This window comes from Myxine glutinosa, chromosome 8 (genome assembly GCF_964187855.1).
Source record: "Myxine glutinosa chromosome 8, kmMyxGlut1.1, whole genome shotgun sequence".
In the NCBI taxonomy this organism is placed as follows: domain Eukaryota; kingdom Metazoa; phylum Chordata; class Myxini; order Myxiniformes; family Myxinidae; genus Myxine; species Myxine glutinosa.
Window position 1 is genome coordinate 2,105,634 of NC_136268.1, and position 25,237 is coordinate 2,130,870.

The window sequence follows — 25,237 nt, forward strand, 5'->3', positions numbered from 1 at the left end:
GAAAAGAAAGAAATGGAGGGTTCTGGAATGGACAAGTCAAAGCCCGGATCTAAATCCCATCGAGATGTTGTGGGGGGATTTGAAACGAGCTGTGCATGCAAGAAACCCCTCAAACATCGCACAGCTGAAAGAATTCTGCATGGAGGAGTGGGCAAAAATTTCTCCCAGTCGATGTCAGAGACTGGTCGACAGTTATAAGAAACGCCTACTTGAGGTTGTTTCTGCCAAAGGGGGCAATACCACCTATTAGAGCCAAGGGTGTACTTACTTTTTCCACATGCGAAATTTTCATTTATGTTTATTTAAATTATGCAATGGACTACAAAATGTAAATGTTTTATGATATTTGCTATATTATATCACCTTTATCTATCAATATTGTTGAAATGAAGATCAAATAGCTGTATGTTGAAATATGTTGAAAAAGTCAAAACTTTACATGGGGTGTACTTACTTTTTCGCGTGACTGTAGATACCATACAACAGGCAAACAGCTTTTATTTTGCATACAAAGTCCAGGCTAAGTGGAAACTCAAGGCAATGGAGGATAGGAGGTTATCACACTGACTGTGAGGAGATGTCGTTGTTTTTATTCCTAGTATGTTGGTTGTTCTTGTTTTCTGGATCCACAACAGGGGAACATGGAAGAGCAAGGAGACAGAGGGTAAAGAAGTAACGCACTGACAGTGGCGCATCAGGTGGATGCAACAAGCAAGGGAATGAGGGGAGAGGATGTGTGGAAACAGTCCGCTGCAAATAAGAGAGTTGCATTAGAAAGGGTTAATGGAGGGTAGAAAGAAATCATGGTTTGGGGTGGAGAATGACATGAGAGAGATGCGGTTCTGATGCCAACTGATATCCCTGGATGAAAGAATGCAATCGAGCCACCTTAGGACGGTGATTCCACAAACAGGATAACAGAGGAACAAGAGAGTAAGGGTGTGTGGTAATTCTGGATTTCAGGAGTTTATCCAGAAGGGAGTTAGTTAGTGTGCACATGCATGGATCATAAATAAGCTGGGGAGAGTTGGATGCCTGATAGAGCAGAGGGAGCAAAAATGGAGGTGAGCTGGTTAAAAAAAAAGAGGCCACAAACCTGTCTGCGATGTGACAGAAACCAGCCTAATAGGCCTACTTCTGCTTCATCACGAGATGCCAACAATGTTGAGAGTTTTAGATTCCACAAAATCCAGAAGAAGTAGATGTGAAGTACTGGGGTCAGCCTATATGGGAGACCACTACTCCATTAAGCAAGAGACAAAGGTCTTGATGTCGGCAGAGTTGTTTTGATTTTTAAAGGTTTACTTGGAACGACAGAGGATTCCTCGTCTGCAACTTGCTTTGGAGGCCAGCCTTGCTCTCAGGTCAGTCCAGGTGAACTCATGGTTGATGGTGAGGCCTCAATTTCCAAGGGACTTTGAGTTGGTAACCATGGAAATAGACAGGTGGGTTCATTCGACCATCATAGCAACAGGGTGAAACTGTGAGATTTTGTCAGGATTGAAAGACACGTTCCATTTGTCAAATCAACATTCGCCAAAATTAATGTTGTTTTTAAATTTGAAAAAACATTGAACATTTAATCAGAATGGAAAGTTAAACGGTGAAAACCTTTAATAAAAAGTAATTTTTATATCTATTTGATCTGATCAAAGGGTTAATCCTGAATTGTCAGCTTCTCCTTCCTTCCCACAGTGGTTAACATACTTCAATCCCTTGTACTGTTGTCATTACAAAAGGAAAGAGAGGGTTTCCCAGAGCTTTGGAAAGGTCGCTTATGTAGATCAGGAACAAGACAGGGCCAAACAGACTTCCTCTGGTCACTCCATCCTCCACTGGGAGAGGAGCAGAGAGGGTACTACTGATTGCAATGTGTTGAATGCATGAGTTCTGGAAGTTGGAAATCCAGGTAAAAGGTGGCCAATACTTTCCTTTTTTGTGTGTTGGTGTCCTTGTGATGCTTCCTTTTTTTAAACAAGTGGTTGATTTATTACCCTGTAATATAATTAAAGTTTAACTTGTGATTCAATTTCTGCTCTTCAATCCAAATTCCATTATTATTGGCCACATCTCACACCATGATGGCTCTTTGAATGATTGCTTGCGTAACTGAAAAGCCAATTGGTACACTTTATGGTGGGTAAGCATCCATCATTGTGTGTCATTCGTTGTTGTCTCCATATGTGGGTTTCAGAAGGTGGAACGGAGTCCTCCCATGTCTCAAATTATCCACCTCTGTTTCAGTAAGGGATCACGATTCATGGACCAAGCTGAGAGGTTTTGGTGTCCTCGGAGTTTTGTTCCAAGGGCTCTTTTCGGGATCGTCACTGATCCCTATACAGCGTCCAACTGTTGCTTGTTTGTGTTAATGTTCCCAGGGATGGTTGGTAGGATCTTTGTAAAGTTCTTCTTTATCATTCCCATTGCTCCAGTTATCACTGGCACATTTTCGTTGCTCTTCAGCTTCCAAGATCTTTTCACTTCATTTTTGAAGTCTTCATATTTGGTCATTTCCTTGATTTCTGCATCATTTAGACCAAATCCATGGGGTACTGAAACCTCAATTAGCAATTCCTTTATTTCCTTTTTGTTCCTGAGTACAATGTCCAGACACAGTGCTTTGTTTTCTAGGTTCACACTGGTTGGGATCATCAGGTCATACGTGAGCATTATATCCTTGTTTTCAATGATGTGCCAGTGGATTACTCTATAAACTTTGTTGTGTCTTTGTGTGTACAGCTGTTCTGATAAGTTGTTTTCCATCCCAATAGGAGGTGACTCCTGCTTCCTGTTTCTACCTGTCTGGTTCACAGTCCCACCATCTTTTTTCTTTGACCATCCCGCCACTCAGTCCTGCCAGTCCCGTTGTTGATGCCATGTCCCTGATCTTGAACATTTATAATGATTTGTTCTCTGTCCTAATCGAGCTGTCCTCTTCATAGCCATTCCATTGAGCCTTTTTTACTCTTTCCATTCCAATCTGTCCAACTCTTTTTTTTTTTTTCCTGCTTTTTATCATTCGCCCAGTTGTCAGTGTATGTATGTAAATCTGTTGATATTTCGTCTTGCATTTTTCTTTAGCCTTTTTTTTTTTTTTTTTTCAATCTTTGGAGCTGTAGTGCGCATGTGCATGCATGCGTGTTTCTGTTTATTACTTTTTGCATGCACGCATGTTTATTTATGTCAGTGTACATTTGTGTTTCCTTCTTCAATTGCTTCTTGGGTGTTTCATTTATACTCGTTTGTATGCACATGTGTTTGTTTTTATTTGTGTGTCTACTTGTATAATTGAGCAAGCATTGAAAGTTTCTTAAAATGTGGTTGAAAGAAGACGAAGAAAAGTTGTAATTTTTTTGTTCTTGTTTTTATGAATGGAACATCAACAACAGAATTAAATTTTTATTTGGAGCCAATGCCAGGAGAAGTATTTGGCAAAGAAAAGGAAATTGTCGTGTTTTCGTTGACGAGAGAAAGGTTTTTTTGGATGCACAGTCGAGGCTTGTGGAGTAGCTAGAACATCAAATGGATCAGGATGTAACAGGACAAAAGGAACAGCACAACGAGATGGGGAACACAGCAACAGCAGGGAAGAGGGACAAAATTGAGGAAGACTTGGGCAAATGAGGAATAGGGGAGGATTGACAGGTTGGACCAGATGAATACAGAAGCAAACCCAGGAAAAATTGGAGACTTAGAATGAGGTGGACTTGGAGGGCGCAGGGTTAAAGGGTTAGAAAAGGTCATAATTCAATTATATCTGCACTGTACAGCATTGATGTAAACGGTGTTCCCAAAAAGCTTCGAATCTATTAATATTCCACTCGCTAAGTAATTAATCGCCCTTCATAAAATGTATTAAATCAATTGCCAAGAATGCTTTGTAATCCTTTGTGAGTACTGGATACACATTTTTTGTTTTTCCACCAAAAAAGTGGGGTGGGGGTCACATATAATCCCCCATCCCCCATCGATCAACGCCCAATATTGTTACACAACCCAAGGAATATACACACATTTTCCACAAGCACATCAGATAATGAGTGACCACAAAAACGGGTACCAATACAATTTAATTTACCCTATTTATTACCTCCACCCCAAAGGTGGATGGATGTTGTGTTTTCACCCCTGTTTGTCTGTCTGTCTGTTTGTCTGTGAGCACGATATTTTTAAAAGGGTGGATGGATTATCACAAAACATGGTGGATGAGTTGGATCCGTGAAAAGAACAAGCTGATTCGATTTTGGATCAGGTCCGGTTCCAGATCCGGTCTATCAATGTGATACAAAATGTAAACTGTTCAGCCTGGCGGAGGTATGTGCTCTACTGAGTGTCGTTCGAGTTTTTATTTCAAAAGAGTAAAAAGCCCATCAAAAATGACGGGTTGGAACAGTTTGTTCGACAGTGCAGCCTCATGAACGTGCCAAAGTTTGAAGCCTCGGCCTAGTGTTAGGTTGTCTTGTATATTTCTTATTTATTAGACACCCTAGTGAAATAAATGAATGCTCGTTTTACTCTGTGCTTGTTGCACATCATGTGCAGCGAATTTTACCTCCCTGCACCTTGTGTTTATTGTACACCGCTCCTTTCCTATGCCATCTCCAGGTGCTGCATGACGTCATTGCCGGGCACAAAAGGGGGGCCCGGCAATGATGCGCGCTGAAAGGGAGTACTCAGTTTTCACTCCGGTTTCTTTCTTGTTTGTTTGTTTGTCCGGGCGATATCTCAACCGTCCTTTGAGTTAGAAAGCTGAAATTTCGGGGGTTTTTTTTTTTTTTTTTTAAATCACTTCTGTACACCGCCCTTGAGGCTCGGTTTGCAAGCCACCATCTACAATTCCAATTGAAGAGACATACTTACTCTTTTATGCAAAATGTTTTTCGAGTTTGTTTTATCCTCAAAAATAGACCTTAGTGAACACACATTTGTGTTAAAAGATCGGCCTTTATTTATATCCTATCCATATGAAGTGGGACAGACATCTGTACAAACACACAAACTGATTGCGTTTTATATGGTACATGACATGTTCTGTCATACATATTTGCTTCACATGATGCACGATCACAATGGCAATTTTCAGGTGAATATTTTTAATGTCATTGTCGGCCTCGATGCTGCACACGTTCACACTTGCATTCAAAGAGGAAAATTATTTATTACTCTGGCATATTCGGCTGCAATGATTGAATGGATTTTGTCAGTTATTGCTGTTTCGAGATCATCTATAGATCATTGAAAGAGATCACCATCTCTTATCCAAAACCTTGATCTTTTCTAACTCCGTTAATACACCCCAAATCCACCTTTTTCAAATTCAGTTTTTCTTTCCTGAAACTCTTCGTAGTGTCCATTGTTATATACCGTGCACCTCCCCACCCCCCCCCCCCACTCCAGCCCTCTCCCTTCCACAGATCCACCACTCTCCGTGTTATCTACTGTTGTTGTGCTTCCCTCTCTCTCTCCCCCTCTTGTCTCCCGCTCACTTTCTTACATATTTTTTTGTGTGTTTTCTATTGATGTCTTTATGTTTTATGTGTTGGTCTTACACGAGCTTTGACTTTGTATACAAAAAAAAAATGATTGTGGCCTTCCTCAGTAGATGTTGTATTTAAAGGGGAACCCAAACGCTCCGACAACCTTACTGCTAATCTATCCCTCAATACCCTATAAAATACACGACCGGTCAAACGTTTTAGAACGCCTCAATTTTTCCAGTTTTTATTGAAATTTACGCAGTTTAATGTCTCAATGTACTCTTAAATTTAGCAGAGAACAAATAAACAATTGGAGATAAAAAAGAAATCATAGAATCATTTTGTTTAACAAAATTTAATTTAAATTTTTGACTCAGCAAAGTCGCCACCTTATGCAGATATAACCGCCGAACACACTCGTAGCATTCTTTCTACAATGGAAATCGAATATTGTTCGGGAAGTTCTTCCCAACACTGTTGCAGAAGTTCCCACAAATGTGTTGCACTTGGAGGTTGCTTTGCTTTCACCCTTCTGTCCAGTTCATCCCAAACCAGCTCGATGGGGTTTAAGTCTGGAGACTGTGCGAGCCATTCCATGATTTGAAGCCTACCGTCTTATTCTTTTCCTCGAAGGTAGTTTTGACATAGCCTGGAGGTGTGTTCAGGGTCATTATCTTGCTGTAGGATGAACCCCTGACCAACTAGGTGTATACCATAGGGCATAGGGTATTGCATGGCGCTGAAAATGTTGTGGTCGCCCTTTTGGTTCAAGGTGCCAGGCACTCAGTGCAAGTCGCCGACTCTGGATCCAGCAAAAGAGCCCCAGACCATCACGCTTCCTCCTCCATGTTTGACAGTTGGTGTCACACACTGAGGAACCATCCTTTTGCCTAATCGACGGCGTACAAAAACCCTGCGTGATGAACCAAAGATTTCAAATTTTGATTCATTGGTCCATAAGACCTTCTTCCAGTCTTCAGTAGTCCACTGGCAGTGCTTCATGGCCCAGGCAAGCCTCTTTTTCTTATTTTGCCATCTTAGCATTGGCTTTCTTACTGCCACTCGACCGGTCAAACCTGCAGGTCGAAGTCTTCTCTTCACAGTTGAAACTGAGACTTGTTCACTTCAACCAGTGTTAAGCTGTGCTTGAAGCTGTTGTCCTCTGAGCTGCCTATCACGCAAACTGTTGACTTCAGAAACTTGTCTTCTGATTCTGTTGTGGCTTTGGGTCTGCCAGACCTCTTCCTGTCAGAGTTTCCTCCAGTTTCCAATACACTACTTCCTGCAGTGCAATGTTGTCCAAATAACGCTTCAGAGGGTGTAATAACAGTCCGTTCCAATACTGCTTTATACAGACAGGGGGTTTGTAATCAAGTAATCAGCAGAGGTTGGGACACCTATAGGAATTGTTTGCATCAACCTTCAAGGCTGAATTTACTTACATTGCTGCATAACAGCTGTAAGTTGTTAACCCATTACTTGTTCCCTGAAGAAGGCCTTTTTACAATATAACTGTGCAATTTACATTATTTCCCCGTTTTTGCTAACCTAAACTTTTTTATTTAACCTCGACCAGTTTACTGCTTACCTTTGTACCATTTCAGGTTATTCATTGGACTTGAATTGCTTAAATTTCAATAAAAACTGGAAAAATTGAGGTGTTCTAAAACTTTTGACCGGTAGTGTATATATGATGTCTTTTTCCCATTTGCGATTTATAAAGTCGGTAATTTTGTGATTAAAAGTCGAAATCTTCTTCTTCACTCTTAGCCAGACACACTCAGAAGTCGACCACCATTTTCGTACTGTCTACCTCCAGTTTTCTTTTTCTTTTTTTTTCTTTCTTTTTCATGGTTCTGTTTGGATATTGTTGGAATATGTTTAAACCGCAGCCGTGATGCTGACGCCCCCCCCCCCTCCCCCAGAATTTACATGTTTTAAACGTTTCCCAGTGTGTACCCTGGTCAGAATAGGTACACCGTATCCCTGCGTATTGTAAGAGACGACTAAGAGGGTTGGCGTCAGGAAGGGCATCCGGCCATAAAAACATTGCCTCAAAAAGAGAACCATGACAATCACAAGTACATATGGGCAGGGTACAGCCCGAAGTGGAGATCGGTTTCTGAGGTTTGGGACATGGAATGTAGGGACAATGACAGGGAGATCAGGAGAAGTGGTGGAAGTATTGGTCAGAAGAAGAGTGGACATATGTTGTGTGCAAGAGACGAGATGGAAGGGAAGTGGTGTGAGAATGGTGAAGGGTAGGCAGGGACAGAAATACAAGTTTGTGTGGCAAGGGTGCCCGGAGGGCGTGAATGGTGTTGGTGTCCTGTTTTCTGAGGAGTTTGTAGACAGTGTGGTGAGTGTGACTAGAGTGAGTGATAGGTTGATGATGGTGAAAATGATGATTGGAAAGCTCTTGGTGAACGTCATCTCGGGATATGCTCCGCAGGTTGGTCGAAGCGATGAAGAGAAGGACAAGTTCTGGTATGCGATAGAGAAGCTGATGGAAAACGTGAAAGATGAGGAAGTTGTTGTGGTGGGAGGAGACCTAAATGGACATGTGGGAAGGAGTATGGACGGTTTTGAGGGAGTTCCTGGGGGTTACGGATATGGTGTGAGAAATGGAGAAGGTGAAAGGATTTTGGAGTTTGCTGATGGAGCTGATTTGTTGATTTGTAATACTCAGTTCCAGAAAGAGGACAATAAGCTTGTTACATACACGTCAGGTGGGTCGACGACAACCGTTGACTACCTGATGGTGCGTAGGCGAGATAGGGGGCACCTCCGGGACACAAAGGTGATCCCGGGGGAGGAGGCTGTTTCACAGCACCACTTGGTTGTCTGCGACATAAGGGTGAAAGGTGCGAGGAGAGCTCGGCGGGTGAAGTACCAACCGAGAATGAAGGTGTGGAGGTTGAAAGAGGTGACAGTAAGGGAGGCATTAAAAGAGAGGCTGAGTAGGGTAGAGGATGATGTGGTTGAGCTTGAAAGTGGTTGGATGTCAATGAAAGCTAGTCTGTTGGGAGCCGTTGGTGAGGTATGTGGATGGACAAAAGGACCACCGAGGCACTCGGAAACATGGTGGTGGGATGTTGAAGTTGGAAAGAGGATTGACGAGAAGAGGAAGAAGTTCAAAGAGTGGCAGAAGGCGAAGGGTACGGGAGCAGAAACAGCAGAGCATGAAAGTTATAAGGCAGCCAGGAAGGCTGCAAAGAAAGAGGTAGCAAAGGCGCAGGAGGCATGTAGGAAAATGTTCGGAGAACGCTTGGATTCGGAAGAGGGTCAGAAAGCAGTATTCAGGATTGCAAAGCACATAGCGAAAGAGAGGTGTGATGTGATGGGGGTGAGTTGCTTGAAGGATGAAGTGGGAGAAATCGTTGGCGACTCAGATGGAATTAAAGGAAGATGGAAAAGATATATGGAAATGCTGTTGAATACAGAGAATGAATGGGATGGCAACATAGAGAGTAACCCAGTTTTAGGACCGGCAGAGAAGATAACTGAGAAGGAAGTTGAGGAAGCGATAAAAGCAATGAAGAGTGGAAAAGCGGGAGGGCCGACGGGAGTTGTGGGAGATATGTTGAAGGCAGCAGGAAGTTGGGGTGTGAAGAGAATGACAGAGATCTGTAATCTGGTGGTGAAAGAAGGCCGCATTCCAGTGGATTGGGAACTGAGTACCCTCGTCCCTCTATACAAGGGGAAAGGTGACCCTCTGGAGTGTGGCTCGTACCGAGTGATAAAGTTATTGGAGCATGGAATGAAGGTATTGGAAAGGGTGATGGAAAGGAGGATAAGGAAGAAAGTGAAGATCGACGAAATGCAGTTTGGATTTATGCCAGGAAGAGGAACGACAGATGCGCTTTTCATTGTGAGGCAGTTGCAGGAGAAGTACATGGATAAGAGGAAGAAGTTGTTTTTTGGGTTTGTTGATCTGGAGAAAGCATTCGATAGGGTTCCACGCAAAGTATTGACATGGGCATTGAGGAAGTTAGGAGTGGAGGAATGGTTGATCAGAGTAGTGATGGCAATGTACAAAAGAGCACGCACAGCTGTAAGGACGAAGGACGGGAACAGTGGTGAGTTTGAGGTGAAGGTGGGAGTGCATCAGGGGTCGGTACTAAGTCCACTACTATTTGTAGCTGTGATGGAGGTGCTGGCTCAGAACGTAAAGGAGGGTTTACCGTGGGAGTTGTTGTATGCAGATGATCTGGTGTTGATTGCGGAAAGTATGGATGGACTGAAGGAAAAGATGAACAAGTGGAAGGAATGTATGGAGACAAATGGTCTGAAGGTGAATATCGGAAAGACAAAGGTGATGGCAAGTGGTAAAGCATGTGGTGAGGTGGAAAGAACTGGGAAGTGGCCGTGTGCTGTGTGCAGGAAGGGTGTCGGAGTGAACTCCATTCAGTGTACAATGTGCGCTGAGTGGGTTCATCAAAAATGTAGTGGTCTGAGTGGGTCATTAACCAGTGTGGCAGCTACATTCAAATGTAAGGTGTGCGCAGAGGGAGCTGCAGATGGAGGAAATGTTGAGTTGGATCTTGGAGATGGCGTGAAGCTGGAAGGTGTGAAAACATTTTGCTACCTCGGAGACATGCTGAATGGAGAAGGTGGATCAGACTCGGCAACGGTTGCTCGAGTGAGATGTGCATGGAAGAAGTTTCGGGAACTGAGTGGCGTGCTGATGAGGAGGAGAGTGTCGCTGAAGCTGAAGGGAAAGGTGTATGCTGCATGTGTGAGAAGTGTTATGATTTATGGGAGCGAGACATGGGTAATGAACGTAGAGCAGCAATGAAGGCTGGAAAGGGTGGAAATGCGAATGGTTCGATGGATGTGCGGAGTATCGTTGAGAGAGAGGAGGACAAATGATGAATTGCGAAAGATGATGGGAATATTGCCTGTGATTGATGCTGTGAAGAGGAACAGGTTGAGATGGTTTGGTCATGTATTGAGGAAGGATGAAAGTGACTGGTTGAGAAGAGTGATGGAAGTTAATGTAGAAGGAAGTAGAGGACGTGGAAGACCGAGAAAGACTTGGCTAAAGATGGTGGAAGAAGAAATGCGGGCAAGGGGGTTAACAAGGAGAGATGCAGAAAATAGGGCAAAATGGAGAAGATTGTCATGGGGACCGCAAGGCTAACCCCCGCTCTAGCAGGGAAAATTGCCTTAAAATGCATGTTGTCTACGGGTTACATTGCAGTACTATTTAAGTCAAACGGCGAATACATTTCGATTTTCCCCAAATATGCCTAATCGATGCAACCTTGGTGGTCATAGTAATACAAACTGACATCGTTTCATGCTACACCAATGGCCAAAATACCCTAAGTTTGCCTGAAATTGGACAAGGTTTGGCCGAAATACCCGAATGTGTATTGGGCCCACAATAAGTTCGCTTTTGTGCTTGGAACACTTTACAGAACACTCTTATGAACCAAGAGAGATGGCTAAGGATTTTGTGATTAGCTGCCACGATTGAGAGAGGATGCCATCCCCATGATTAAGCGGAAGAAACAGCCATCACTCGAAATTGTAAGACGATCCAGCACCACACCCACTTCCGCCATCCCCCCCCCCCCCACAAGCCCCATCAGCCATCACCCCCAGTCTCCCACAATACCCACCACCACCTCACATCCCCTCTCCCTTTCCACCATCCTCCCAGAAGTCCCCATCAACCATCACCCTAGAACAATAGCCACCACTACCCCACCCCTCTCTTCCCCCTGGCACTACTACTCCCTCCACGGGAGTGGGGAGATCGACATGACACAACACAACACAGCACAGACACGGCACGATACAGCATGGACACGGCATGACATGGCACGGGCATGGTATGACACACACGGACACGGCATGACCACAGGCACAAATATCGTACCTGGAAAGCAGGAAACAGGATGAACCTGTAACATACAAGACAACTGGTCAGCCTGCGACGGTGGAACAAAGCATTTGTCACCCATTTTGTCGGCGGTGTCCAAGTGTGCCTGGGCTGTGTCAGCTGTCGGTCGATGATGGGTATTTCTGCTGAGGTAATATAACTGATTCATAAATTAATACAAAATCCCTTAAAAACTGTCAATTGAAAGGAAAAACAAAACCTACCAATCTGTAGTGAACATACCACCGGCGTTTTCATCTTCACTAACACCTCCATTGTCACCATCTTTGTCTGAATCGCTCACTTAAGCCTCGAAAGGTTCACTTCACTAACACCTCCATAATTCCCCTGAAAGCATTTCCATCACTAATTTTGCCTCCAGTAGTTTCTTCAAAATTCCACTGATCAGCTTCAACATACTGAGAACCTTCAGAGTTGCTAATGACGGAGGAATCAGTATTGGAATCCGAGTTCGACATGCACGGTTTCTCTGTGTAAGCCGCCATTAGGGTGAAGGTGGATTCTGAGTGTGACGTCACTCGTCAGACAGCTTCGACCAATATTTTTGGGTTATGGGGACAGAGCAGACAAAAGCACCAATCTTTCTCCAGGTGCTTGTTAGACCTATAGCTTTAATTTTTTGATAGGTCCCATTATGCTAATTTATGCAAATTACATGTATTTATTAGTACCGGTCATTGAAATTGTAACTTACAAGGTCAAAAACTGTATGTAGGCAATACTTTTTGCCTGTGTGTAATCACTTCTCTAAATCATGATTAAATTAAACTGTCTGAGGTTATATTTCATGATTATAATGTTAATTTATGTAAATTACATGCATTTTTCATGTATTTATAGGTATTTTCTTCAAAGTGTAAATTACCAGCTCTAAACTTTATGCAGTGAAATTTTTTCTGGGTGTTTAACATAAATGATTTAATTTTCTGTTAAAATCAATTCCCTTTGGCTACATATTTATGTTAATTTATGCAAATTATTCATTTCTCATAGAAAGATGCCAGTGTGCATGTAGTACTACAAAACACCTTTAGACAAACTCGCTTAGTAAAACAAATATCCCAACAGTGTTGAATTGATTTTCGGATCTCCCAACATAGACTTCAGGTAAAGTAATATTGCTCAACTCTGTGCGTTGCCTCTCCCCCAAACGTCCTCTCAAATTAGTTAGTACATGTAGCACAGCATCCCTACCCTACACTGGACTTCGAGAACAGTCATTTCAAGTGAATAGAGCTTTTCACTTTTGTTCTCTGTGACAAGACCAGCCAGCTGAGCTCTGCGAACGATGCCCGCAAGGAGATGTTCTGCCAGGAATCCATCATGCCACCGACTCAGGATGCCTTACTGCGGCACTTGGAGCGGACTGTGTATCAGGCTGGGATCCGGAGCACCAGTCATCTGAATCAGCAACAGACGCCAACCCCATGTCATGGCGCTGGACATTGGACAAAGACAGCCGGTCTTGTCTTCCAGTTTGGACCACTCTACCTATTGCCTCCAAAGCCTGCAATGAACTAGTCCAGTGTGGCTGCAAGAGCACGAGAGGCCGCATTGGCAGATGTGCTCATAAGAAGGCCGGATGGACGTGCACCGAGCTTTGTGGGGTCCGCAAGTGTGAAAAGTAGATTTCCAGAAGGCATATCAATTTGATTTTCAGTTATTATCCTCCATGTGTAGGTTTAAGCTGCCAATCTCCGAGCTATGATCCACATTTTCTTTATCAGTAATGCATGTATCATATCACTTGATATTGAAACATCAGCGAAATACGAGACATTTACACTACATTTGCATAAATTTACATAAAAATTACATTTTAATTTAACTGATCTTAAAGCAAAGCTTGCAATATGAATTATCTGAATAGAACAAACATATCCAGTCGAAAAAAAGAAAAGCTCACAATTAAATCATTCCAATTAAGTTGAGAATGCAATTAAATGCCCACATTTGCATAAATTACCATAAAACTCATGGAAGGCATTCATCAATTCATCCTTAACATTGCAATATTATTTACCTGGGCCAAACACGTATATACACACAAAAAAAAGAAGCTACCTATTAATTTAGTGTTGAAATACCAGAGAATGTGCTTAAAATGCATATAATTTGCATAAAGTATCATTTTAATCATAGTAATCAATGACAGCATTTGTGACACATATTATAATATTAATGCTGTTGATATATAAATGACACCCAGGAAAAAAATTGGTACTTTTGTCCGTTCTGTCCCCATAACTCAGTTCAACTGCCTGACGACACTGAGCGGTACAGGTAACCTATATTGGCCCTTGGACTACCTGGCGAAATCGAAGATCCACACGAGGGCTTTTTTCGAAACTTTGTGATTGAGAAAAATAAATTTCCCCTCAAATTAGACCAGGATTCATGATTTTGAATGGAAATTTGCGTTTGGGTTCCTCTTTGAGCATCTAACCCTGAACTTGGTTTGAATATTCTTGAAGGATTTTGTTATCAGGTAGACTTAGACTGAAAACAATTTATGTTTAGTTGTCCATGGTATGTTGAAAACATGGGGCTATGTCGACCAAATCAAAGTCTGCAGACTATACACAAACTCCACTTTGCACACCTGTGAAATGTAAGAGGATATCATTGGTATGTTGGAGGTTATTACAGGTACGGTTGGTGCCGTTCATTTTGTACCTATGGTATCTGCCTGGGTGTGTGAGAGCAGAACGGGAAAGTGTTCTGCCGCCGTACCGTGTGCGAGTGTGAAAACCCCAATGTCGAACGATCCTGCTGTCCGGAGTGTGACGGGCATCTTGCCAAGCAATGCCACCAGCCTGGCACCGCACGTCCTCACCGCAGTGGCGAGATCTGGCTCTCTGGGTGCCAGCGTTGTCACTGCCTGGTGAGTCAACTTTTACCCTTCAATAATAATCACGTACATGTCTAGGTTTCTAATTGTAGGAACGTTGTTGCATATCAATATGCATGTGTGATCAATCTTATTGTTACAATGATGTTTTTTTCATGAATACTGTTCTTCATACTCTATCCGTGCACAGCCTTGTGTTGGCTTAGCGGCTACGGTGCTGGGTTGGGATCCTACGATCCTGGGTTCAAATCCCGGTCGATCGCTGAATTAACACCAGGGGGGTTGACTCAGCCTGTCATCCTTCAGAGGTCGGCAAATTGAGTGCCAGTTCACTGGTAAGTCCCTGTGTGTCGCAAGAGGCGACTAACAGGGTTAGCGGCAGGAAGGGCATCCGGCCATAAAACATTGCTTCAAAAAGGGGACCGCGGTGTCCGGAAAGGGCCAACCCCTGCTCGGCGGGGGAAAATGGCCTCCAAAGGTGGGGTTTTTTATTCTATACTCTATCCGTGCCTTTGTCATGTATCAAGAAACACCATTAGGTTGATGTTTGAGCTGAAACTAGACTCATTCAAATTCCTTCACACCAAGTTTGAGTGTTCTATCATCTGGAAGAGTTACTTTGGGAACAATATTTAAGATGTTCATCTGAGAAGATGTAAGATCTGGAAGAGTATGGCACATCAGAATCAGAATATGTATGTATGTAGATATATACAGTGTATATACACATTGGCATGGATCAACTCGCTACGCTCACCTCACCACACGTCGTCACAGTTGTTTAAACTGAGGATAATGATGACCTGACTGAACTTGAGTTGTGCAGTCATCATTTTCACCAATCATAACACAAACATTTATTTTGTACAAATGTATTTATAATATTAGTTATATTATTTATTTGTAATTTATTTGTAATCTAAAAAGGTCCAAGTGGTCTAAAGCTCTAAATGGTCATGGGTCCAAACTGTCTAATCTGTCTGAAGGGTGTAAGCCTGTAAGGGTTGTAAATGGCGTTAAGGTCTGAGGGGTCGAAAGGGACTTAACGGGTGTAAAGGTTTAAAGGTTCTTGGGGTCTAAAGGGTATAAAACGTCTCAGGGGTTAAGGGATATAAAGGTGTATAAAGCATTGAAAGGGTCTTGGGGGTCTTAACTACACAGCTGAGTAATCTTGCCCACACCATGGTATCGAGCCCGCCCACGCCCCCGGGACCCTCTTGTTAGCTGTCCCCTGCAGAGTCGGAGGCGGGGTTTTGGAATCACTTCTGTGTGTCTGTCTGTCTGTCTGCCTGTCTGGCTGTGTGTCTGTGTATGTGTGTGTCTATCTGGGCCATAACATTTTTACCATTTGAGTTTTGTCATCAAATGTTCACCAAAGCTTTATTATGATAATAAGGAAAAGGCAAACTGATAAATTTTATCAAATGGTCAAAGATCAGCGTCACGTAAAATCATCGATTTTCATCTAATTCACATGAAATTTCAATTTACCTTTTGAGTTTTGTCATCAAATGTTCACCAAAGCTTTATTATGATAATATGGAGAAGACAAATTCATAATTTTGACAAAAAGCTAAAAGTTCAAAGGTCAGCATCACATAAAATCATCAATTTTCATCCAATTGACCTGAAATTTCAATTTACCACGAGTTTTGTCATCAACTTTTCAAAAAAGCTTCGTTATGATAATATGGAGAAGGCAAATTAATAATTTTGACAAAATATCAAAAGGTCAAAGGTCAGTGTCACATAAAATCATCAATTTTCATCCAATTAACCTGAAATTTTAAGAATTTGCATATCAGATCACTGAATTGGTTCACTAAACAAAAGGTAGGAGTCGATTGGTTTTTTTTTTTTATAGATCAAAAGGACAAAAGTCAAGTTTGCATAAAATTGTCTTTTTTTGTCCAATTGACGTGAAATTTTAAGAATTTGCATATTGGGTCACAGAATTGGTTCACCAATCAAAAGATAGAAGCTGATTATTTTTTTGAGCTCTAAAGTCCAAAGGCTGCCGTGCACGATTGTTGTTTTTTTTAGATCTAAAGGCCCCACTAACTTCCTGTAGAGTGTAAACACTACCTCTTTGGATTTATAATTTATCCCCTGGCTAATACAACCTAAAAACAGAATAACTTTACGTTTAACTGCCTTGCACGGTCCTGTCTGATTCCCCCACCCCACTCCCCCCCTCCCTCCGTATATAGTCACACCCCCCGATCGTTCCCTGTTCCCCTGCGTTACATGCTCGAAGACTGCTCCTCACTACATCATGTAATCCCTATTTTATTGGTCTTTGCAATCCCCTGAACCTTGCATTCCTGTACGTTAAACTGCATCTGCCAATCTTTTGCCCAATCTAAGACAGACTTTCCTGAACGTGATCCCACGCTCTGCTATCTACCTTACACCCAAGCTTTGTTTCATCTGAAAATTAAATAATATGTTACATTTGCTGCCCTCCAATCCTCCAGTACCTTTTCCTGACAAAAGGGAGAATGAGCTGTTAAAGACATCGGTTAGCATCACGCTGGTCTTCCCCACCACTTTCCTCAATACTGTTGGTTGCATATTATCTGGCCTGGAGCTTTATCTACTCTTAGCTTTCCCAGCTGTTTCTTAAAATTGTACACTCCAACTTGGATCACCTTTAAAAGTCAGTCCTCATCTCCCTGATAGATATATATATATATTTTTTATTATTATTATTTTTTTGTATACAAGATCGAGGCTCGTGAAAGAGCTAACATTAATCACACAAAAAGACAAACCGACACACAAAACATAAAAAACAAGGGGAGCGGCAGACAAGATGGGGAGAGAGGGGGAAGGACACAAAAGAGAGGGGGAAGAGGGGGAAGGACACAAACACAACATTTGAGAGCAGGGACATCGGGAGGACTTGGGGGGAGGTGGGAGAGGATTAAAACATATGAACACTGCAAGGACTCTGGGGTGAATTACCGGGGGTAGAAAAGATCAAGGTTTTCGATGGGGGACGATAAGAGATGGTGGTGAACAGCTGTTTTAAAGACCTGGAGGGAGGAGTGGGATTGAAGGGAGTGGGGGAGTTTGTTCCAGAGGCGGGAGAAAAGGGGAATGAAAGAGTGAAGGTGAGCAGAGAGCCTAGACTTTGGCAGTTTAACCATAAGAGGGTTGCAGGCAGATCTTGTGCGACCTGAAGGAATATTGGGGGGACAGAGCACAGAGAGAGCTGGGGGAGCAAGGCCGGAGAGGAGTCGGTAGAAGACAGAAAGACCACCAACCTGCCTGCGGTGAGTGAGTGAAAGGCCCTCGGCGTTGACTACATCGCAGGAGATTCCAATGATTCTGAAAGCTTTGGCCTCAACAGCGTGAAGCCGAGCAAGGTGTGAGGCAGGAGCACCAGCCCAGAGGGGGGAACAGTATTCCATTGAGCTGCGGATGAAAGCCTTGTATGTGGTGAGGAGCTCAGGTGTGCCAAGGAAGGACTTCGCACGACGGAGGATGCCCAGTCGGCGACTGGCTTTGGAGGCCAGCTTGGAAATGTGGTTTTCCCAAGAAAGATCATGGCAGATAGTGAGACCCAAAAGCTTGAGCGACAGAACTTCTTGGAGAGGATTGTTGAGAAAGTAGATGGGAGGGTTGTCCAGTCGGTCCTTTCGGAGAGACATTGTAAGAGTGTGAGATTTGTCAGGATTGAAAGACATGTTCCACTTGTTTGACCAGTCTGTGATTTTGTCCAGGTCTGCAGAGAGTGAGGAGGCTGCAGACTGCCGATCTGAGGGATGAGGAATGGAGCGACAGAGAGTAGAGTCGTCAGCAAAGAGATAGAGAGGATTTTCAAGAGAGTCAGAGAGATCATTGATGAAGACCAGAAAAAGCACAGGGCCCAGAACACTACCGTGGGGAACTCCAGCCTGAACAGGAAGAGGAGATGAGAGAAACCCATTCAGGGCCACACGTTGACTACGACCAGAGAGGAAGTCCGCCAGCCATGCGTGGAGATTTCCATGGATACCAAAGGAGGAGAGTTTGGAGAGCAGAGCAGGGTGCCAGACCGTATCGAAGGCACGTGAAATGTCAAGGGAGACAGCTCTAATTTCCTGTTTGGCGTTGAGGACCTCCATCCATTGTTGAGAAAGCAGAAGCAGCATGTCCAGAGTAGAGTGACCAGGTCTGAAACCAAATTGATGATCAGAGATCAAGCCATTGGAGAAGAGGAAAGATTTAATATCTGAAGCAATGATGGATTCCATGACTTTGCTGATAATTGGGAGAAGGCTGATTGGTCTGTAGTTGCTGGGATCTGTTTTTGCACCTTTTTTGTGCAAAGCGGTGATGTTGGCTGATTTCCAAGCAGATGGCAGATGACCTTGAGCAAAAGAGAGGGTGAAGAGAACAGAAAGAGGGAGTGAAAGAGCAGAAGAACATGATTTTAGGACCCGTGGGCTGATGCCGTCAGGACCAGTTGCAGAATCAGAGTCGAGGGTTGACAGAAACTTTTCCACCTTGTCAGGAGGAAAGGACACAGAGTCCAGGAGCAGCTGGGTACGACTGGGTACGGTGGGTACAGAGAGGGATGGGTTTGGGACACAAGATTTAGAGGCAAACACAGAGTTGAGGCATTCAGCTTTTTCACGTGCGGAGTCAGCCGTTAAGCCGTTTGAGGTGCGGGAGGGGATGGAGGGGGAACAAACACCAGAAACAGATTTGACCAGATGCCACCAGGATTTGGAAGAGGGAGACAGATAAGAGAGTTCAGTCTTGAGAATGGTGAGATATTGTTTCCTGGCTCTCTTGAGGGTGGACACACACTTGTTTCGGGCTTTGTGAAAGGAAATGAGATTTCCTTCCGTTGGATTTGCTTTCCAGGAGACGAAAGCAAGTTGTTTCAGGGCAACAGCCTCACCACAAGATTCCGTGTACCATGGACGGGAGGAAGGGTATGACAACTGAAGACGAGATGGTATAAATCTGTGCATGAGAGAGAGCAATTTACTTTGAAAGAATTCCCAGGATGAGTTGATGTCAGAGGCGGTAGAGATGGGAGACCAGTCCAGATGATTGATGGCTGCTTGAAGACCGTGCCAGTTGGCCTGAGTGAAATGCCAGACTCGTCGACGCTGAGGAGGCTCTCTGAGAATGGTCAGAGAGATGTCCACTTTGACAAGCACATGATCAGATGAGCCGATTGGAGCAGAAGAAGAGCAGCAGACATTTTCAGGGAAGTTTGTCATAACCAAATCCAGAAGAGAAGATGCTCCGTTGACTGAGATCCGGGTCGGGAAATTGACAGATTGTGTCAGTCCCAGTGAGTCGCAGAAGTCCTTTGCTGAAGAGCCATGGCTGGTGAGAGAGGTACCTACACCCAGCCAACTGGCATGGTGACAATTGAAATCACCACATATGAGGAAGAGAGAGTTGGGATGGGTAGATAGAAGTTGGTCCATATTATCAGACAGTGAGATGTAGATGGAGTCATCGCTGATTGGTGGACGGTACAACACACATATGAACAAAAGGTGGGAGCGAAGGGGAAGCCGTAGCCAAAGGTATTCCTGGGGGTGAGGTGGAGAGAGGGCAGTGGAGGGCGAGTGAGGAAGAGAGTTTTTTATAAAGATAGCAACCCCACCTCCAGGACGAGGCTCAGGTCTATCATACCGGAGGAGGGAGTAACCTGGGAGAGATACCAAGGCATCAGAGACATCATGAAGGAGGAAAGTTTCTGTTAAGCAGATCACATCTGGTTTGTCAGAAGCAACCTGTATGGAGAGGTCAGTCAAGTTTGAGCGAAGGCCCCGGATGTTTGAGGTCCATACCGTTAATGAAGAGGAAGGAGCATCGGGTCCAGAACAGGGGGGGGGGGGGAGGGGTAGAGTAAGATGTGGAAGAGGAGGAAGAGGTAGGGAGAGCTGTTGAAGGTGTGTCAGAGATTTCAGAATAGCTTGGAGAAAGGGAAGAATGGGGCGGACAAAAGGTTTGATGGAGATTGGGTGAGGCACAGTGAGGTGTTATTTGAGGAGGGGGAAGAGCAAGGCAGAAGGTTTGGGGAGATGAAGGTGAAAGTTGGAAGGAGGAAGAAGCAGGGAGGATGCTTTGAGGAGGAGGGGTGAGAGGGGAGTCTAGGAGGGGAGGAGCGAGGGAGAGTCTCGGAGGGGAGAGGTGTGGGAGGAGTTTAGGAGGGAGGGGAGGGAATGGGCAAGGGGGGAGATTTGAAAGGGATGGGTGATGGGGAGGATTTGGAGGGGAGGGGTGAGATTGGATTTTGAAAAGTGTACGATTCATGGGAAACGAACATTTTTTGCAAAATGAGTTTGAGACCTTCGAGTCAAAAATACGTTTGAGGACACTGGAGGAGTGATGGAGTTCTGGATAGTTTATGGAATGTAGAAAGGAGGAACTGTAAGAGATGGTATTATATATATTTTTTGGAATGAATAGATTTGGTGAGCAAGACGAAAGCATCATTTTGTAGGAAAAGAAGAAAAGGGTGTTATAATATATGAGAGAAAATAGTTGTTCAGGGGAGAGATTATACATTTCTAACCGCGTGATCGCGAACGAAGAACGAACGAACAATATTCTCTGATATTGGTAATTCTCTCGACTGTTCTTGTGTAAATGCTTAAGCAAAGGTACTATTTAATAGGACTGCCATCTCACTTTCATCACTAACCACTCTCCCTGTGCTATTCCTCAATAGGCCCACTATTGTCTTCACCTGTTATTTGCTCTTCTTGTATTTAAAGAATGCCTTGTTATTATGGTTAATATTCCTCAAAATATCCTTCTCATTATCTTTTAGCTTGCCTCGTTGTTTTCTTAACGAGCCTCTGTTTACACCTATAGTGCCTTCAGAAAGTATTCTCACCACTTGACTTTTTTCACTTTCATCTCACCCCTTGGAAAGAATATGGAACTACCCATACTCTTCCTTTTTCACATTTTGTTGTTACAACCTGAATTTAAAATGGATGAAATTGCGAATTTTTTTTGTCACTGATCTACACATAATATCCCATAATGTCATGGTGGGAATTTTTTTTAGAAATTTTTACAAAATAATTAAAAATAAAAAGGTGAAATGTCTCGAGTCAATAAGTACTCAACCCCTTTGCTATGACATTCCAAATTGTTCTCAGGTGCATCCAGACAATATGGAACTACCCAGACTATCAATATCAATATGGAACTATCAATATGGAACTACCCAGACTCTTCCTAGAGCTGCCCGTCTGACGAAACTGAGCACCTGGTCAAGAAGGACCTTGGTCAGGGAGGTGAACAACAACCCAATGATCACTCTGACAGAAATACAAAGTTCCTTGGCTGAGATGGGAGAACCTGCCGGAAGGACAACAGGCTCTGCAGCACTTCACAAATATAGGCTTTATAGGAGAGCTCCCATGATATGAAAGCGAAAAAGGCACATGACAGCACACTTGGAGTTTGCAAAAAGGCACGTGAAAGACTGAGAGCATGAGGCAAAATATTCTGTAGTCTCATGAGACCAAAAATTCAACTCTTTGGTCTGAATACAAAGCGCTACATCTGGCGGAAACCGAGCACAGCTCATCACCCATCTAATACCATCCCTACTGTGAAGCATGGTGGCGGCAGCATCATGCTATGGGGTTGCTTTTCAGTGGCAGGGATTGGGAGACTTGTAAGGATAGAAAGAACAATGAATGGAGCCAAATACAGGAAAATCCTGGAGGAGAACCTGCTTCAGAATGCAAAATACCTTAGACTGTGGCAAAGTTTTACATTCCAACAGGACAATAACCCCAAGCATACAGCTAAAGCAACACTGGAATGGCTTCAGAACAAGAACATGAAAGTCCTTGAGTGGCCCAGCCAAAACCCAGACTTGAATCCCATTGAGAATCTGTAGAAAGACTTGAAGATTGCTGTTCACCAACGCTCCCCAATCCCCATCCAACTTGACAGAGCTTGAGCAAATCTGCAAGTAAGAATGGGAGAAACTCCCCAAATCCAGATTTGCAAAGTTGATACAGACATACCCAAGACGACTCGAAGCTGTAATCGCTGCTAAAGGCACTTCTACGAAATATTGACTCAAGGGGTTTGAATACTGTTAGGTTTGTGGGGGTAAGTGATGACATACTATAGTGGAGATAGGGTTGTGTAGTATTAGCATGGACTGTGGACGCAAAGGAGACATTTTGATGTAATTAACCAGGGAACCTGTGAGCATAAGGTTGTTTATGTGTTCTTCACACGGGGGGTGAAGACATGCTAATTAGGTTGGGTTTAAGGATAATTTCCCCAGTGTGTGCTTCCCCCTGTGATCAAACCCCTACGTTTTTATGGCTGGCCATCAAAAACAGCTCCTTTTAACCAAGAAACACCACCGCAGACAGTGCCGAACATTCCCAATTGGGCTAAACCTCACCCCACCACCACTGACAGGTTCCGAACATTTACGATCGGCAAATAAACCCAGCCTCCGAAAGATCGTAACAGGCAACTAAGCCCCGCCTACAGGACCTAGTAGGGCAAAAGGCCACGCACCGAGCTTTTGAAATTGGTCTTATGACGTCAGAGAGCGAAGGTTCGAGGAGGAGTTCAGAGGAGGAAGATGTCTCTTTGTCCCTCTCGCTCTCGTTCTGATTTTTGGTTGCGAGCGGTCGCTTTTGTCTCACGTGGTTCGTGAGGAGAACTTTGCGGAGCTTTTGGAACTTTTGCAACGTTGCACGAAGGGGTGTTGTTGAACTGTGGTGCTCTCAGGGAAGCTGGAGCCGCGTTGCGTTTCGGAGTGAGTGGAGAACGAAGCATGACTGGCCAAACAAATTGCCTCACGTTTGTGGCGCAGTAGAGAGAGACTCGGCGCCAACGTTGGCGCTCTTCCCGCGTGAGCGGCGTCGGGACACCTGGTACTGCCGACTTCATTCAAAAGCCTCGTAGACCAGAGCTGAGACTGTTTATTTTCTGTTTATTGTTTATTTGAGACTGTGAGACTGTTTATAAGACAATTTATTTTATTTTCTTTATCTTTCCCCTTGTCTGTTTTTGTGTCTGCATGGAGGGTCCCTCAACTAGGACTTTTAACTATTTTACTCCAACCTTTATTTCGTCTTTGATTTATTTTTATTAAATTAATTGTGTTGCATTTTCAATTGTGTGTCATGTTTCTCTGTTTGTGGGTCCGAGGATAACCCATGTGGCGGCCGTCGAAGTTAAGCACGTTGGTTCCATCCCGCTCGTGCCAAAAAGGTACCACAAATTTCCGGCTTGTCCGCCTCAGAGTTAAAACTGTTCGGCTATCTGCCACCCATGATCTTAATCACCGGTGACATGACAATACGTATGTAAATTGGACATTGCTGTATTTATTTTTAATTATTTTGTAAAGAAAAGTCTAAAAAGAAAATTCCACTTTGACATTATGGGGTATTATGTGTCGATCAATGACAAAAAATCTGATTTTAATCCACTTTAAATTCAGGCTGTAACAACAAAATGTGAAAAAAGTCAAGGGGTGTGAATACTTTCTGAAGGCACTGTATATTTGTACAAGTCTGACTCCAGTCCTATTGTTTTTTTTCCTGATAATTGCCTTCTGTTTATCCTTAATAGTACTCCTCATGTACCTGTCCAACTACCCTTGTCTCCTTCTGCCTTCACCTTTCCTCCTCATTGGAATATACTATCGCATCAGGGGATCCTCTAGCACAGACCCTCTGTGCTGTAGGTTCAAGACCTTCATGAATGGCCAAACGATCCTGCAAGTTACTGCAAGCTGACAGCACTTGCTTATATTACCATGCTCTAATAGCGGGGATATCAACTGAAATTTAATATTCCTCAAAGGCCGTTCAAAGTTAAAATGCGTTCCGAAACTGGTGGTTGGTCCAACTGTGTGGGAAGGCAAGAGGCATGAAGACTTTTGCTATGATTCATAGGGTTTATTATGACAGAATATGGGGGAGGGGGAGAGAAGACGGGACATGATAAATAACGGAATAGGCCCAGCAGTGAAAAGACACACGAATAAGGGATCACATGGACTTATTAAACAAATGAAATTATAACCTTTTTTTGACTCCAAAATGAACCGTTATCCTACACATGTGAACAAAGGGAAAAAGGTGAGGGCTTGAGGTAGGCATTGCCGGGTCTGACCACGAGAATTGCACCGTGCAGGCTGGTTGGGTGCAGGGCTGGAGGTGTTAGGGGAGATGGCTTTCACAATCTCTCAAGCAGTCTGCACCAAAGGAGCGTTCGAGAGGCTAGGTGAATAACGAGAGAGAGAGAGATAGATGACGTCTGTCCACGCACATGCACAGATATGTCTTTTAAGCCCTTGAAGCCTGCCTTCCAACTCGTGGCTGGTCCTGTGGTTGGCTTTTCCACCACATGGCAATGGCACCTTAATGCATGTCCCGTCTCCATCACAGGGCCCTCTGCAGCTCACTGTCATGCTGGGTGTGCAGTTTTCCATGAAGTGGCCACCGGGGATTTCCAAAGCCATCTTGTATGCGCATTTCATTCACCTCAAGTCCTTTGCCTGGCCTCGCCTGTAGACAGGAAGGACACGTTCGTACCCTATGCTGCTTTATGATGGATGGTCACTGACCCTCAATGTACATATTACATAAAACGTATCCCTGACGTGTCCCAAATACAGGTGCAAATCTAACCTACTCGAGCACACGGTCCATGCTATTCTTATCACATTCTAGCTATGTACCCTTCCTCCCTTTTCCATGTAACAATACTTACTTACTCTGTACAATGCAAATTTGCTCCTTGAACTTTTCCCATTTCTCTGATACTGATTGGCCTCATATCCTCAAAGGTTGCCTTCCTGAAATACAATAGTCTTACTCAACTATCCCAAACTCTAGATGTATCCCAAACACCATGGTATGGTTGCCTGATCTTAAATGCCCCCATACCTCCACCACCTCTACCATATTGGGATCATTATTGAAAAGGATGTCTAACAATGATCCAAAGGGAAGCTCAGATGAATAAGGCAAAGTGTGT

The 25,237-nt window shown here is 43.7% G+C and overlaps 1 protein-coding gene across 1 annotated transcript in view; it reads left to right on the top strand.

Moving 5' to 3' along the window:
* Positions 1 to 25,237, top strand: part of LOC144893206 (kinesin-like protein KIF13A) — a 269,629-nt gene that overhangs the window by 95,510 nt on the left and 148,882 nt on the right. The window contains exon 6 of the mRNA XM_078782867.1: positions 14,096 to 14,272. Within this exon, the coding sequence (XP_078638993.1) occupies positions 14,096 to 14,272 (177 nt within the window). The remainder of the gene's footprint in view (positions 1 to 14,095; positions 14,273 to 25,237) is intronic.